Raw genomic sequence first — 17,315 nt, forward strand, 5'->3', positions numbered from 1 at the left:
AAGTTGAGTTCCAAAAAAGATTAAGTTTTTCTTGAAGGCCCTTCTAAATACCTATATGTATTTGATATAATCATTAATCATGGATTTAGTAAGTACTTCGTACGGACTACCTACTAATTCCATGATCTCAAGAATGAAAACAGTTGACGTTTTTCGCCATCAACGTCAAACGCTGTCAAACGTCAGACCAATGGCACATGATTTGATTATTTTTTGAATTTTACCTACGCTCCCGCTTGAGTTTTTAAAGATAGCATTTTTAAAATTTGTTCTCTTTTCTTACTTATCAAATTGTAATTAAAATGTCTGTGCAGTTAAAATGTAAAAGTCATTCGTAAAAAGTGTTATGATATTTGAGAAAAGTGTGTAAACGATATGCAAGGTAAGCAAAACTGCAGTGGTCGACGTGTAGGTATATCTATTTTATATTTCGTATTCCATTCAATGTTTTCATTTATTTATTTTTATTATAGATTAACAAGTAAAGTACCTAGTAAAAGAAAATATTGTTATATACCTAACATGTCGTGTTACGACAAATCTCCTGTGAAAACTGTATCAGAACTGGATAAAACTCTGTCAGATCAGAAACCTGCATCCGGACTGGACAAAACGCCACCAGATCAGAAACCTGAATCAGGATTCAATAAAAAACCATCAGACAAAGCAAGTAAAACTATACCGGTACTTATTCAAAGAACCACTTCTAGCACTGAATGTCCAAATGAGATGAACCAGAATTTGTATAACAATAAAAATGTTAAAAACCAGAGTTGGGCCTCAAACTACTTACAGAGTATTGGATTAACATATGACACAACTATTTATAAGCGAGTAAGTTGTTTCAGCCCAGAGATATAAATAGTGCTTTGTTCCATAATAGATAGTGACACCATAGTTACATTTCTTAGTATATCAATAGCTCCTTATTAAAATATTGTTCTATTTAAAAGGTAGCTTTAAAATAGGTACTATAAATAACAGGATTACCACAATTATTTTAGAAGCATACACTTAATTGGAAACCTGTTAACATAGTAACTGTAATAGTACTGTACTGTAGTAACTGTAATACTTTTACTATTAACAAATAATCTCCCGCAGGGGATTGACCAGACAAGACAGAGGTCTGTATGCATATATTATGCCCAATTTTTTACTTTTAGAGATCAGCCACACCAATATTATTGTTGTAACCACTTCTTTGTAAAATGATGTATATTTAATTTTAAATGATAAATTAAGAGGATTTGTATAACAATAAAAATGTTAAAAACCAGAGTTTCATGTCATCAGATTTAAAAAATAACTATTTTATTATCTGATAATATAAAAATTAAAGATACAAACTTATTAAAGTTATTTTTTATCTTTCCAGAAAAATAAATTGAATTCAAGCGAAGATAAGTCTAGTAATTTTCTCATACAAAATTCGATGGTTACAAGATATGCAAATGTAAATTTGGCAAATGACATAACAAACGTAAATTATAATAATGTGTGCAATGTATCAAGTTATGAAAATGATGTATCTTTTACAAACTATAATAATATTCCTGCTACTACAGAGATTCATGGAAATTTGTCAACAGCGTCATATATAAACACCTACATAAATAATCATAATAACAGTTATTATTTCAATCAACCTAAAGAAAATGTTGCGAGCGATCAGTTTCCTGTAATGTATTATGATTCAGTTACTCCTAATACTATGGCTAATACAAATCTACCAACTACATACCTTAATACATTTGATCAATCTAGGAGGATTAATGTCACAAACAATACTTATTATAATTCAAATGAAAGCTCACAAATGGTAGGCGTCGACTTACCAGTAACATACTTGGACACTTATTCCAATCAAAATAATTACTGTGGTCAAAATAGCATTTTGAATGAAAATCATACGATAACGCCAATAAATCTTTATGATAATGAAACTTCGATCACTATAGATTCAAACTTACCAACATCAAATTCAGGCCCTCATGATAGTGATATTCATACAAATCCCTCAAACGCTTTCAATCGGATAAATGTTGTAAATTCACAACAAAACAATGTTTTGAATGAAAGCCAAAACGCCCAAACGATAACGTCAGCGAATCTTTATGATAATGAAGCTCCAGTCACTATAGATTCAAACTTACAAACTTTAAATTCAGACCCTGATAACAGTGCTGTTCATACAAATCCCTCTACAGTTCTTAATCAGGAAAATGTTGAAAATTCACAAAACATAGAAAAATCAGCTCTGAATATAATAGAAAGAGAAAAATGTTGCAATTGTTTATGTTCCAAATCAAACCAAGACAAAAAACAAATTAAAGAAAATGAACATAAACAAACAAAAAAATTGGAACAGATATGTTTGTCAAAAGTACAAGAAAATGAAAAGAAATTTCGTGACTTTTTGCAAAAATTGAATATGAAACGTCATTCCGAACAAGAAAATAATGAAATATATAAAGAAGATAAGGCTGAAAAAAAAAGAAGAAAACGAACAGATTCCCAACAAGCGAAGGAAACGAGCCCAAAACTTTTCAAAAAAAAGTATGTAGATGAGCAAAATACCACTAGAAATAAGAGAAAAGAAATTCAACCAGCTAAAAAAACGCACACAAAGGTTATAGAAACAAATTATGTAGACGAACGAGTATATAGTAAGAACGAAAAGAGTAAAGTGATTGAATTTCCACATGACGAGAAAATGCGCCATCCACATGACGAGAAAATGCGCCAAATATTTAAACATGCGAAGTATCTAGATAAGCAACAACATGAAATGATTAGAAAGAGAAACGAAGTAGTCCGACAAGACGAGATAACTCGTCCTAAGTTTATAAAGACAAAGTATGTGGATGAACAAGAACCATTCTATCGATCTCCTAAAAAGCCAAGGATAGATAATGACTATGAAATCATCCATTATACTAACCCTGAATATAAAACAATGAAAAAACTAAATATTGACAATAAATGTGAAAAACCGAAGTCGGAAACTACGACAAGTAAAATTAATAAAAGAGAAGATAACAGCCATAACTTTAAGACGTTAAAAACAGAATCTAAAAAGTACTTTAAGTATAAAGACTGTGACGAAACTAGTAAAACATCTCCAGAAAAGGGTATTTTAAAAAAAAATAACGACTCAAAGAAATATCTTCGTCCTGATATTTCTGAAAATAAAGACCTAAGAAATATTCTTAGCCGAAAATTACATAAAAAAGAAAATATTACAAAAAATAATGGACATGAATATGAAGAACCTAAAAATAAATCTGATGTTTTGAATGATAATTTAGTCATAACAGTAAACAATAATATAGGTGATATGGAAAAGTTACCTGAAAAAAATTCAAATAAGAACAAGCCCAAACGTGATTCGTGCAAAAAAATAAATTTGGTGATAAATATATTATACAAAGAACCTAGTTCCCAAAGCGAATCTGATAAAAGTGAAGACGATAATCATTCTCCGCTAGCTAATTCTGATCTAAGTTTTTTGGATGAAATCAATGTGGATGAAATAGTTGAAAGTCTCAGCAAAAGTGAAAAGATTGGCATTCACAAAAATACTTTAAATGATGAGTCTAACACGAAACCGGAAGAAAGAGTTTATGTAAACGAAACTGATATAAACAATGATTTGATAAAAAAGGAAAATGTAGACATTAATAAAGCACATGTAATCACGAATAATGGAGACTTACTAAATGATCTGTTATTGAAAGAAGCAAGCCTCTTAGACAGTCTCAGGTTGTGTTTTAAAATGTTTACACATATTTGAAATATTTAAAAATAACTATGTAATAACTGAACATATTTTTTCAGACTTGTACATCAAGAAATAGAAAAACGTAGTTTGGGCAATTTTCACAAAGAAGAAAAACAGCTGCTTGACCATGCCACGCCTGTGTCTAGTATACTGCCTGAAACTGAAGACCAAACACTATCTCTGATGCCTATCAATACTCTACTTGAAAGCATAAAAAAACGCGGAACAAAATATAAGATAGATATGTCGTGTGACGAATATCCATCTAATAGAGAGATGAATTTATATAATCTAAAACCAATAAATGAAACGAACATTTTAGGCGGCGATTTAAATATAACTACTATAGACCTATCGAGCGATGACTCAAATGACTATAAGAAAATGGATGAAATTAAATTGAAAACAACAATTCAGGAAGAAAAATCACTTAATTCAATTCAAACAAAAGATTGTTTTTATAATTTCAACAGAATGCAGCAAATTAATACCATTGATCTAACTTCAGATGAAATAGTGGACGAAGTAAACGAAATCCAAGTAATAACATTGTTTGAAAACGAATTTAATAACACAGTTGATGATACCATAAATAACGTGCATACAATTGAATCTAATAAAGTTTTACAAAAAAACGGAGATACAATGAAAGAAAATAACACAATTCCAGGAAACGATGATTTCAATAATAGAAAAAAGTTAGTAGATACAATGACGAAAATAAATAACAACACAGTTAAAAAAGTAGCAGATACTCTTATTATAAAAGAAAAACCACAAAATATAAAAACAAACAATGATCTTAAAGAACTACCAAATAAACAAATTACGAAACCACAAAGTAGTATTTCCGCTGAACCCAAAACTGGTATATCTAAAACTTCAGCCGATGATTGTAATATTACTCAAGAAAATTATATTAGCGTAACAGAGTTTGTAAATATAGTTAATTCTGATAGGGGAATAGAAAACAATGATAGTGAAAGTCAATTAGAGATAAATGACCATATATGTACATTTGATATTACAACTGGGATATCGAAAGCATTAGTTGAAGACACTACTCATAATAAAGAAAACAGAATGAGCGCAATTTGCAAGGAAGAAGTAATACGTGGTACTAATTCCAGCGCCATTAATTTCAATATTGAACATAATAATAACAACGCAAGCAAAGCGTCAGAAAATGAAAACGTGGCCCAGTTTAACCAAAAATGTACAGAAATTGATAAATACATATCTGAAGATAAGAACACTGTAAATGTATGCGATACTTTGATAGGAGAAAATGGAATAAAAGAGAAAAATGCGAAAGGCAGCGATACTGTTATAGAAATATTAAATGAACAAGATGGATCATCGAACGATGTCACGAGAACTGAACAAAAAGATGAAAACAATAGTTCAATAAAAACCAAAGAGACTTTGAAAACTCAAAATGAAGTAAAAAATAAATCCGATTCTTTAGATACCAAAATTATTCCTTCTTCCTCTTTGGATTCAAATAACCCCACGGAACAGAAATCGAAGAAAGATGAAATTAATGACAAGTTCGTCAATAAAGTTAAGTTTGGAGGTTACAATAAAAAGCTTAATAGTACTATAATAGACAGAGATGCAGCTATAGCAGTAAGGTTAGAACGGCAGATGTTAAAATGTTTTAATGAAAATATTTTAGTGGATAGTTTGATCCATTCGGGAAGCTTCTCGAAGATATTTCGTTGTCGTAATGAGAAAACTGGCCGTTATTATGCTGTGAAGAGTCTCAAGTATGTATATATGTTATATTAAATACTAGCTGGGAATTTCGGAATAAAAAGTACTCTATGTGTTATTCCAGTTTATGTTCTGCCCGTGTGCCAAATATCTTAACAATCCGTCCACTAGATTTTGCGTGAAAGAGTAGCAAACATACACACATATATCCTCGCAGACTGTCGCATTTATAATATTAATAGTAGGATATACAAGGTTATCCGCGGCTTCGCCCGCGTGAATTTCTCTGCCATAGCGGAACAGACATGATTTTCATACAATATTTCAGCTCTCGATAATGATCACTTGGGGGTTGATTTAAAAAAATGGTATGTGGGATAGAACGGGGATATTGAACTACATGCATACCAAATTTCATCAAAATCGGTTCAGCTGTTTAGCCGTGAAAGCGGAACAGACAGACGTGCGCATTTATAATATTCGTATGGAAGTATGTATTTATATGTACTACTAATCAGTGTTTGTATTTTTTTTATTTGTTTGTAGGATTTTAACAAAAACGACATGGCGTAATACGTGTAAAATTTTTCAATGGTCTGACGCAATGATTTTCACAATAAAAAATGACTTCTGTTTTTTTATAATACATACTTGTTTCTTTTTACAGCAGCAGCGCATCAGTGTATAAAAACGCACAGCAAGTTGACATGTTGTTTGGCCTGCAGAGCGGTAAGGCGAGCAGTTGCTTCTCTTGCGTCTACATATTAAACTCGTTCTCGTTCGGCGGCCATTTGTGTTTGTTCATGGATTATTATCCGAAAAATTTGAAACGCGCTTTGGAGGAGAATGCCAAACCGTTCCACATTAACGTTGTCCAACATCTGGCGAGGCAACTGGTGTCTGCTGTAGCCTTACTTAGCGAACACGACATACTGCATTCCGGTGAGTCATTTCAATTTAACATTTGTTACAAACTACCTGCGCTCCGGAGTTTCGTTTCCGATGTAATTTCAGCATAAAAATGTGCTATTACAGTTTAAACTCCACCCGTGTAACTAATTTAATCGAAATCGTCTTGTATCATTTGCGTGATTGATCAGCAGACATGTTATTAAAGGGGCCCTGGGCTACGAAGCTCAACGTTTGCGAAGCAACCGGGGTAACACTCAGATGATGTGATATTAGCAAATATTCGCACATTCAACTTTCATTCATAATATTAGTAGTGAGAACAAAATCATGAGTGCACGAAGGAAGTGAACACAACAAGACGAGGTTAAATTACTGATTAGCGCTCCTAAAGAATTCAGAAGTGCATACAAAATAACCTTTCTGCCATCTTGGATGGCATGGATGTTCCGCCATATTGGATTTAGAATGACGTCACATTATTTTTCAAGTTACTCTCAACAAGCCCTTTCATTTGATACCCATATTGTAGAAATGCATTAAAAATAACTATTCCGCCATCTTGGATGACGTCAGCTTATCGTGTATTGTCATCCAAACTAAACGGTATACAGAATTTCAGCTCTATCGGTTGAAGATATTTGCTTCAAAATTGAGTGGCAAGATTCCACCCGAACAAACATACATACATTGCAAGTGAAATAAAAGCTTTTAAAAATAAGTACTTATCGAATGTGACAAAAAACTAACAACACCGGCTTGAAGATTCGTATCGTACAATCTTCATTATGATAGCTATCTTATACGTATATTTATTGATCAAAACTTCGTAAACTAATAATTTACTGTCTTTGAAATGTATGTAAATGTATGTTTTAAATATTTGTTTCCAGACATAAACCCCAAACACATCCTACTCGACCACACAAACAGCCAGCTCAAACTATGCGGCTTCGATCGAGCTAGAAAAGTCCCAAACATCAAACCGAATCCGAATATTGTAACTTCAAATTACCGGCCCCCTGAATCAATAATTGGTTACAAGCTCGGAATCAAAGTGGACGTATGGGCAACGGGTTTGGTTCTCTATGAAATGGCCACAAATATACAACTGTTCCCCGGGACCACAGACAATGATATATTGTTCAAGCAAATGTGTACGCTGGGAGCGTTACCCGTAGAAATGATTCAGAGGTCACGTTTCAGCCACAAGCATTTCACCGGATCTAGTTTCAAGAGAATAATGGAACCCTCCCACGTAAGTATGCTTTTTACAAATTACAAAGTATTCGAATAATGGGGTTAGACCCCTTCAATGTTTGCCTTTTTTATGTTTAAAAATTGTATTCTTAAAATGCTTGCGACGAAAGCTATTTCGATTTTCCAGCCCCTTTGGAGTTTAGTAAATTATTTTAGAGAGATTTTAGCAAATAATGACATTAAAATATTCAGGACTCGTGTTTAAAAATCATATCTCATATTATCCATACTAATATTATAAATGCGAAAGTCTGTTCCGCTTTCACAGCTAAACCGCTGGCCCGATTTTGAGGACATTTGGTACTCATGTAGGTAAAGACCCCCGAACAAACATAGGCTACTTTTTTCTCAAAAATCAATCCCCAAATGACTATAATTGAGGCACTAGGGCGATGCCGCGGAAAAAAGCTATCCATACTAATATGAATTTGACACGATGAACTTATTATATTTTAATTACATAATAATTTTTTACAGAATATCAACCTAAAAACAAAGTTTTACAAAAGTAGAAGACTGGAGTCCACAATATCTAGAGCGTACAACACATACTGGAGGCCGAGTGCGACCAAACAGGGCCTGTCGGCGGACGCGGAGAAGTGTATGTCATTAACGTCACTATTGAGGGAAATGTTGCAAATGGACCCCCGACAGAGGATGCCTATACAGTTTGTAAATTTGCACCCTTTTATTAGTCGTTTTTAATTTTTGTTATATATCATTGCAAAGTTAAAAAATATTGATATACTTATGAAATGACAGTTAAGATTTGAAAATCATTCCCCAAAAAATATGATACGCAATGGAAATAAGTATTTGTCGTAACAATTTTGTATTTAGCACTATATATTATTTATAGTATCGACATATGTATTAATAGATCGTCACGCATTCTTTATTCTTTCTAAATCTATTGTTGTTTGTACTATTAAATCTTTTAGGGTTCCGTACCTCTCAAAAGGTAAAAATGGAACCGTTATTGTTTTAATTAAACCATGTTTTATGTTGGTATTTTTCGACGCCATTTTTAAACTAATGCATTAGTTTAAATATCTGCGAAAACGGGAGTTTTATTCGCCAACCAATCCTAGGAATATAAGTTTTATTTATTTATTCTTATAAGCTATGAAACCTATTATAGTTAAAATATGTTTGTCCCTATCACGCGTTTTGAATATTTTAAATTAAAGAACGACAAAGAGAAAGACTACTAACTAAAATAGGTTAGCAAGCATTTATTATTTTTTCAATTTATGTTAGTTTTAATTTTGTTGTTATTCAGAAGTCAAATATTTAAGTTATTGTTTTCCGTCAGATACGTAAGTATAAAAAATCAATGTTAACTCGTAACATAAAATTTAAATATTTTAGTACTGCTAAATTAAATAAAACCTTGATTAAGTTATAAAATAGTTTTATTTCTTACCAAAGATTGGTAACTATAGGATTGCCCTATGCTATAATGTACAGATGTACACCCGTTACTTTTTTCTTTCTAATAACACACACGAAAAGATAGATATTACGTGCGACTGTGTGGCAAACAATGGCTCATCCGCTCGCTTGTTCCTAAAACCCCTATAACGGCTCGGTTCTTGCAAGAAAGGATTTAGTAGTTTTATGGTCACTACCATTTGTCGGTTTTGCCATCAATACGCAAAGAAGTAGAAATAAGACCAACGTGGCGACGTCTCGATATTTTACTCCAGAATTTAATGCGGGATTTTTTAGATTTGTAGTCCGAAGCAACAAAAACACGACATCGGCATTTTGCACAAATGCTAAATCTATCAAAAATTTAATTAAAATTTTGCTACAGTGTGTTCTGTCTAACTAACTATAATAATACGCGTTTTTTTCTACGCGGGATACCGCGTTTGACAAAATCATCCCGCTTTACCTACTAGGATTCGAAATCCCGCTTTTGCCCAAAAAGAACTGGCAACGGTGATTAAGACGCGCTTACCTGTCCCGGCATGTCCTTAGTGTGTCCGTCAGGCACGTGGTGCAGCGCGAGCGGCGCGGCGCGGCCCGAGAGCGCGGAGGGGGGCGAGGCCGCCACGTCGACACGGAAGAAGCCGCGCCGCTGCAGCTGTATGATGTCGCCCACTCTCACTTTGACCAGCTCCGGCTCGCCCAGCATTGGGATCTCCCACTGAAAATTACGAGTGCACATGACTGCTTGAAATAGGAGCGTTTTTTGCAGTAATCATAATGGACGACACCCAACATACACACAGAGAATGTAGGTTCCGCCGCCTAGAACTGACATAGCCTGATAGGCAACAATAACATTTCCAAAGAGGATAGGCGGCCTATCGTAAAATCAGAACCGAATCATCAAATTTACAATTTTATTTTTTACACTGACCTCAGCCTAAACTATCGACAGTTTCAATCGAAATAAGCCATAATATCGATAGCTATTTTGAATTTTATCGGTAAATTCTAATACCATCGATAGTACCAAACGACGACAATCAAACGCTCTGCAACATTACATAAACTATCGATACTACTTATAGGCTTTTTCTCAAACTATCGATAATGTATCAAAACGCTATCGATAGTTGACAATCGAACAGCAACACTATAGTATACTCACCCTAGTCTGGTGTCCGATGTACTGTTTGAAATCCTCATCTTTCCCAAGCACGGGTTTCGATATGATGTTGTCGAAGTAAACACAATATACTTCGACAAATGGCGACTGCGGTGTGTCCGCTAACCAGGTTAGTTTGGGTGTCTTTTTGTAATCCTTGTTTTCTAAGTTTGGAGTCGCGTCTATGCTGGTCACTGTACCGTCAGCTGATCTGTAAACGTTTTTATTTAAAGTTAAATCTTATTCATTCACGACGTATCCTATATGCAGCGAATTTTGATGCAGTTTTCACTGATTTTTATACAATTTATTACTGAAGATTTATCTATACTAATATTATAAAGGGGTAAGCGTTTGTGAGTTTGTATGTTTGAGGCGGGTAATCTCCGAAACTACCGAACCGATTTCAAAAATTCTTTCACCATTAGAAAGGTACATTATCCAAGATTGCTATAGTTTATTCCCACGGGAGCGAAGCCCCGGGCAACATCTAGTACATACATAAACGCCCCATGCAAAGTCAAGCTATATAAAATGTATATTTTATAAAAAAAACAACAAATTGAAAGACCGAAAGCATTCCTAATATCCAACTAAATAGTATAAATGCGAAAGTTGTAATATGTATATGTGTGTGTATATTTGTTACTCTTTCACACAAAATCTATTGGACGGATTCTTATGAAATTTGGTACACGGGTAGAATACAACACAGAGGGTACTTTTTATGCCGAAATTCCTACGAGAGCGAAGCCTCGAGCGCAGATAGTATATATAATAAAATTGATCAATTATATAAGTGACATTAAAACAACGTGTTTTTTGTTTATCTACATACCTTTATAAATTTTATTTTTTACTTAAAAATAGTATATTCAAAACAATAACGAAAAAATAAACTTACTTGTGAATCTTATCAATCAAAACGTTCCCGTAATTAATAAATGTGGCGTTCTCCCCTTCCTTGAGCGTCTTCGCGTCCACCTGGTCTATGAGCAGCCTGTTCGACACCCAGACATCCTTGGAACCCACCGCTGGGTTCTTTGGGTGTAATGCCACGGATATTCTGCTGTCGGTAGATATGTTTTTCAGGTTCACTGCCACTGGATTTGTTTCGAGCGCTGTGTACCGCGGCGCGATCGGGTCTATGACCTGGATAATAAAGGTTTATGATGAACTGTAAGAAAGCCTGCATTCTAGTTGGACAGTCTCGGTGGCGCAATGGTAAAGTGCTTGCCTCTGAACCGAGAGGTCCCGGGTTCGATCCCCGGTCGGGTTATGATGGAAATTATGTTTTTCTGATTGGCCGGGGTCTTGGATGTTTATCTATATAGGTATTATGTTATAAAATACAGTATCGTTGAGTTACTATCCCATAACACAAGTCTAGAACTTACTTTGGGGCTAGTTCAATTTGTGTAACTTATCTTAATATATTTATTTATTTATTAATATAAATGATGGTAATCATTGTGTGTGTGTGTGTTTCATTCGACTTATGACCTTCAGCCATGTGGAATACGACTATCAAAGTAAGTTTGTCGAAGTTAGCTCCCGGCTCACTAGTGCTCTAAAAATTATATTGACCTTCTTATTGATGGCCCAGATCTTGTCCCACTCCATGAAGACCACGGAGCGGCTGGAGCCCTGCGCGTGTATGAACTGCCGCAGCGCCTCCACGGTCAAGCCGCGCCGCAGCACCCCGCGAACTGTCGGCATTCGGGGGTCGTCCCTGCCAAGTTATATCATTGTTTCACAACTACAATTGGAGAACACAGTGTTTAATTTTAACCCCCGACGCAAAAAGAGGGGTGTTATAAGTTTGACTGCACAGTGTGTCTGTCTGTCACAGTAGCTCATCAACGGGTGAACCGATTTGGATGCGGTTTTTTTTTATTTGATAGCTGTATTTTTTTGGGTGGTTCTTAAATATCATTGAATATTGAAAGTCTTTAATTTATTTAACAAATAAACTTTTATTATAATTTATTCAAGTAAGACCTCTTTACAATATAATCCATACTAATATTATAAATGCGAAAGTCTGTCTCTCTGTTCCCCAAATTTGTTATGGTTTTCAACCATATGGTAGAGGGGTGAGAGTTTGTATGAAAATCATGTTTGTTCCAAATTGACGCAAACGAAGCCGCGGGCAAAAGCTAGTTACATAAATATAATGAAAAACAAATGGCAATATCACAGTTGCTGATAATAAAACATCGCTTATATGTAGTTCAATTTTTACAAGCTTTTTTTTTTAAATCAGCTTTCATTTAGTTTCACCTTTCCCAATGTAAATCAAATCTTGCAAATTAAATTTATAATATTAAGCCCCTAAGATTTTTTTTGTAATTAATAATTTGAGCTTTTTTTTAATTTCACCATTCCTACAGAAATAAAATTATACGCTAACACTACGTCTACAGTTATCTTTCCCTTCAAAAAAAAAAGAAGATATATGCGAACAAAGCAAATATACTTACCATCCATCGACCAACCCTTGGTCCACGAACCAAGTGAGCTTCCTCTTCGACAGCACAGTGTTGGTCATGCTCAGCCGGCTGTACTCCCAGATGTAGGGCTTCCTCAGACGCAGGGCGTCGATGAACCAGTAGAACTGCGGGTCTCGGTCGTGGTACTCCATAGTGCGGAGGACGTGGGTGACGCCTTCAATTGAGTCCACTATTGGACACGCGAAGTCGTATGTTGGGTATACTCTGGAAGTGACAAATTGTTTTCTTTTTATTTACTCACTAGCGGCCCGCCCCAGCTTCGCTCGGGTAAAACCATAATAAAATACTAGCCTATATCACTACGGAAAGTTTCATCTACCTCTGTAAAATTATAATTAATAAATTTCACCAAAAATAGCCTAGTTGTTTTTAAGTTTATTCATTACAGGTCTATGCCTCGCAGTGGGTCACAGAGGGCTGCAGATGATGATGATGATGACGTGCGTAGTACGAAACAGCAGCCAGCGTTAACAATGCAGTCAGGGTTGTCACAAAAAATTAAAGACGTTATACTGTATCTGTGTTAATTTTAAGTCAAGTTTTAGCCCTTGATTTAGGTCCAACACGTCATATCTCGTTGGTAGCAGCCCCTCCCCCACCACTCAACCCCTCCCGTTTTCCTGTGTGGAGGCATTTGAAATTCGAATTCGAGAAACCAAGTAGTCAGCTGTGACATTAGCATGGATTTCTCAAAACTACAAACTACTAGGATTTCGTAAGTCACGAAAATAAGAATAAATACGTATAAGTTACGAATCGTAACTCATACGTTTTAATTTACGGGTACTGACTTGTACTGTGTCCCAGTCCTGGGATGCGGCTCCGGTTTGCAGCGGTAGATGGTGGGGTCCCGCAGGCAGCCGTTGGTCGACTGCATGTCGATGATTGCGCGTACGCAGTTCTGGACGCCGATCGCAGAACCCTTCTTCATTTCCTCCCAGAGTTGCAGGTTATTTTGGACCGCTGTCAAAATTAGATATTTAACGCCTGGTTTCACCACCGCATTAAAGTATCTGATCGAACAGACATCGTTAAATTGTGTTTCACATGTATATGGGATAGAGATAACTGGCAAATAACTACAGGCCGATTTATCTAGCAGATAGTTTATCTGTTGGTTTATTGGGCATCTACTATTGCATTGCGAAACTTACAGTTCTTTTTGTTTCTACTGTCAATCTTCTGTTCTCTCTCCTGCTTCATCTGCTCCGCTGGAGTATCGTCCACGAACGCCTTGCCTTCCTTGATGAGTTGCTCACACATCTGCAGCATCAGGTCGAAGTACTGGGATGTGTGTGTGAACAGGTCCGGCTTGATCTCCAACATCTCCACGTCTTCCAGGATAACCTAATAAATAACACAAATTTAAGGCCATATCCACACTGGAAATTAGGGTCAACTTCTTTTCTTTCTTAGCGAAAAAGAAAGAAAAACCGCAAAGTACCAGTTCGACTCGAATATACATACAAAACATAAAAATAAGACAATAAGACTAAATAAATAGAATATAATTAACTAATATTATGACATTGTTCCTGTTGCTGTCACGGTGAGCAACGGTCACAGAGAGCAAAACAATCTCGTTGTATGGGATCCCCTCAAATATTTGTTGTAACACAAGACCGGTTCTAAAAAAAATTAAGTTTATATTTTACGCTGTTACCAGGCTTCACGGCGTCTCAGCCCTGATTTATTTTTCACATACGATAATAAATATATGTATTGTTTTTTACAACTCTACAGGACAAATTGTAAGAAACAATAATGGTAAGCCCTTCTGTCATGATAGTGACCAACACTGTTCAAATGAGTTTCTTTCGGCATTTCCTCTCAGCAGTGGTCGTTCCGAAATGCCAGTAGTTTGTAGCTTATGAGAAATAACTATTTAATATAAAAATTTACGTGAAAAAGTGTCTGTGAAGGGCTGATTCCTGAATAAATTATTTGAATTTGGACATCATCCAACCGAGACAATTAGTTGTTGCCATCAAATATAAAAAAGTTAGGAAAACATACCTTCTCAAAGTCTACATTCTCTTTAGCAGGGTTGGTGTCATCAAACCTCATGATGAGCTTCCCTTGGAACGCCTGCTGGTAGTACTGGTTCAGCAGCGCAGCTTTCGCGTGGCCGATGTGTAGATATCTACACACACAATATCAAATTCAATCCGTACTAATATTGCAAAGAGAAATAAAAAAAAACTAAAATAACATCAAGTACTTTGTAGCTTTTGACAAATTACAATTTAATATCAAAATTGACGTGAAAAAGTGCTTGTGAAAGTCTAATTTCTGAATAAATTATTTGAATTTGAATATTCAAATAATTATAAAGGTGTATATTTTTTAGCAATGTTTGTTACTCCTTCACGCTCCAATGCAATGCAATCCTTCACTGGCCATTTTGTATGACATTTGGTATTGAGGTAGTTGATACCTTGGGTTAAGGCATAGGGTACTTTTTATACTGAAAGTACACGTTTCTCGCAGGTGTTAACTGAATTTGTGTGATTTGTCCAGTGTATATTTACTTAATATATATTTTTAGAAAAATTAAAAAAAGGAAATAATACAAACCCAGAGGCTTCCGGTGGGAATCTTACAATAACTTTGCCCATCTCAGCATGGGGCAGTTCAACAAACTTTCCTTCTTGCTGCCGGCCACTGGACTCGGTGTTGGCAGCCGGAGATCTCCTGTGAAAGCAGAACAAAAACATTATGCAAATAAGAAGCTATCAAATCAGGCTGGATAGAGGTCAAAAGCACTCAAAACTTTGATTAAAAAACACATAACCATCGTCCCTTATGCCATTTCACTCCTAGAGGTCTCCTCATACACTTGCACCAGAGAAATCTAGATTGTCATCACCTTTATATTGCCTATGGATCTCCTTTTAAATATTGGCCCACCAGGTGGAAGGTGGTCTTTGACACTAAATAGAATAAAATTAAGTGGTACTGGTGTAGAGTTTTTGAAAATCAGGTCAGGTTTTATCTATTTGGTAAAAAGTGATTTTTTTTTTAATATGTGACTATTAATTTCGGCTGGTATTTTTAATGATTTATTTGTTTAAATTATCTAGTGGTTCATGTAAGCATCCAAGCATACAGATTTACTTATATACAAACCTTGAACTGGCTTTTGTCAAGTTGTCCATGACTTCAGAGGGAATATCTTTCAGAGCTTTGGTCACTGGAGGCTGAGCTTGAATGAGTTTCATCCACCTGATAATATTGTTTGGAGGATTCTTCTTTGCTGCCTCCTTGAACTTTGTAGATACTGAAGTGTATTTAATAGAATGAACAAAAATGAGATAAATGAAAATTTTACTTGCTTGTTTTAAATTTTGTTGTTGTAAATAAAATTGATGATCCCTCTACCACATCTCTCTAATTATTGTTTAGGACAATAATGCAAATGATCTGAGTTCTATTATCACTGAATTTTAATTACTGGGTATATAAATGAATTTTATGTTTAACTGCTCAAAGTGACACTGGAGTGTTATCATTTCTGATATGTAATAAAGATTAATTTTAATGTAGATAATAAAAAAAATGCGCTCTTACCATGGAGCACACTGAATACTGCCAAATCTGACACAGACAATGACTCTCCCACTAAATAAGTCAAAACACCAAGTATCTTGTCCAAATACTCAATGGATTTGGGGATTTCGTCATCCAGGACAAGGCTGAATGACAGCCAGTGATTCATAGTCACCTTCTGTAGAGGCTCCACTGATTTATTGAAGACATTCTCCACTATTCTTATCAAATCATTACTACTTCCATATGGCACTGATTTTGACGATTTTGGCAGTGTAACTGAATTCTCATTACTCCAAGTTACGTCTATCGTATTCCCGAGAAAACGATATAGCTCCACAGCTAGCAAACCACCTGAAATGTGGAAGTAATAAGGCTATTTTAAGCATTCTATGAAATCTGATGCAATGTGAAATAACCTGACCACAGGAATAAATAAATACCTAGAGGCGGGTTGGACTTATTGCATAGGACTTTAATAGCCATGCTGTTAAATAAACCGGCTTATAATAATTTTATTTTTACGAATATACGGCTAAAGATCCGTAATATTCCAGCGAGCTTACACGCGAAAGATCGTGTTTCGTTTTTAAAATAATTATAACTTTTGTGATATTATTGACGTTTTGTAAAGGTATTGTACGACTTAAGGGAAATACAAAACTGCATTTTTGGCAAATTACTAGTCAGTATAAAATAATGGAACAAAGAGTACAAAACATACGATCTTACAGTAGTGACGTTGACAATTCTCAACTGTCAAAATTTTTGTGCTGTATGACACGTTTCTTTTTACTATTTTCATGAACTGTTATTATTTCGTTTTATGGGTTTTTGATTAATAATAATAGTAGGTACTATGATCAGTTTTGTTTGTCGTGAACTTAATTTTATGTATATTAATAAAATATTTATTGAAATATTTGTTTTTATCAACGACCAAGAAGGTGTTTATTGTCCACAGAAGATGATAGAAAAATAT

At 34.9% G+C, this 17,315-nt stretch overlaps 2 protein-coding genes across 5 annotated transcripts in view; one reads left to right on the forward strand and one right to left on the reverse strand.

Moving 5' to 3' along the window:
- GluProRS (Glutamyl-prolyl-tRNA synthetase) overlaps positions 1-17,080 on the reverse strand; it is a 39,693-nt gene extending 22,613 nt beyond the window's left edge. The window contains exons 1-12 of the mRNA XM_053757308.1: positions 16,777-17,080; positions 16,355-16,687; positions 15,914-16,064; positions 15,362-15,478; positions 14,801-14,927; positions 13,939-14,131; positions 13,576-13,747; positions 12,755-12,988; positions 11,859-12,003; positions 11,176-11,423; positions 10,275-10,482; positions 9,636-9,824 (exon numbers count right to left, since the gene is read on the reverse strand). Of these exons, the coding sequence (XP_053613283.1) occupies positions 9,636-9,824; positions 10,275-10,482; positions 11,176-11,423; positions 11,859-12,003; positions 12,755-12,988; positions 13,576-13,747; positions 13,939-14,131; positions 14,801-14,927; positions 15,362-15,478; positions 15,914-16,064; positions 16,355-16,687; positions 16,777-16,819 (2,160 nt within the window). The 5' untranslated portion in view covers positions 16,820-17,080. The remainder of the gene's footprint in view (positions 1-9,635; positions 9,825-10,274; positions 10,483-11,175; positions 11,424-11,858; positions 12,004-12,754; positions 12,989-13,575; positions 13,748-13,938; positions 14,132-14,800; positions 14,928-15,361; positions 15,479-15,913; positions 16,065-16,354; positions 16,688-16,776) is intronic.
- On the forward strand, positions 194-9,079 carry LOC128676880 (putative uncharacterized protein DDB_G0282133). 4 transcript variants are annotated; one of them, XM_053757304.1, is made up of 7 exons: positions 194-382; positions 474-834; positions 1,379-3,765; positions 3,841-5,553; positions 6,168-6,442; positions 7,303-7,667; positions 8,147-9,079. In XM_053757304.1, exons 2-7 carry the CDS (start codon positions 523-525, stop codon positions 8,372-8,374), a joined length of 5,280 nt encoding a protein of 1,759 aa, XP_053613279.1. In that variant the 5' UTR covers positions 194-382; positions 474-522; the 3' UTR covers positions 8,375-9,079. The 4 variants fall into 4 exon arrangements, with proteins under 4 accessions (XP_053613279.1, XP_053613280.1, XP_053613281.1 ...); XM_053757305.1 differs by having other exon boundaries at positions 6,171-6,442; XM_053757306.1 differs by having other exon boundaries at positions 474-684.
- Positions 17,081-17,315: the final 235 nt, after the last annotated feature.

The sequence above is a fragment of the Plodia interpunctella genome, chromosome 17 (assembly GCF_027563975.2).
Source record: "Plodia interpunctella isolate USDA-ARS_2022_Savannah chromosome 17, ilPloInte3.2, whole genome shotgun sequence".
Taxonomy (NCBI): domain Eukaryota; kingdom Metazoa; phylum Arthropoda; class Insecta; order Lepidoptera; family Pyralidae; genus Plodia; species Plodia interpunctella.

Bases quoted from the DNA above. Each gene is read 5' to 3' on its own strand.
- LOC128676880 (XM_053757304.1), top strand. From the start codon at position 523: ATGTCGTGTTACGACAAATCTCCTGTGAAAACTGTATCAGAACTGGAT. The intron at 5,554-6,167 runs GTATGTATATAT...TTCTTTTTACAG, and splicing joins TATGCTGTGAAGAGTCTCAA to CAGCAGCGCATCAGTGTATA. The intron at 7,668-8,146 runs GTAAGTATGCTT...AATTTTTTACAG, and splicing joins GAATAATGGAACCCTCCCAC to AATATCAACCTAAAAACAAA.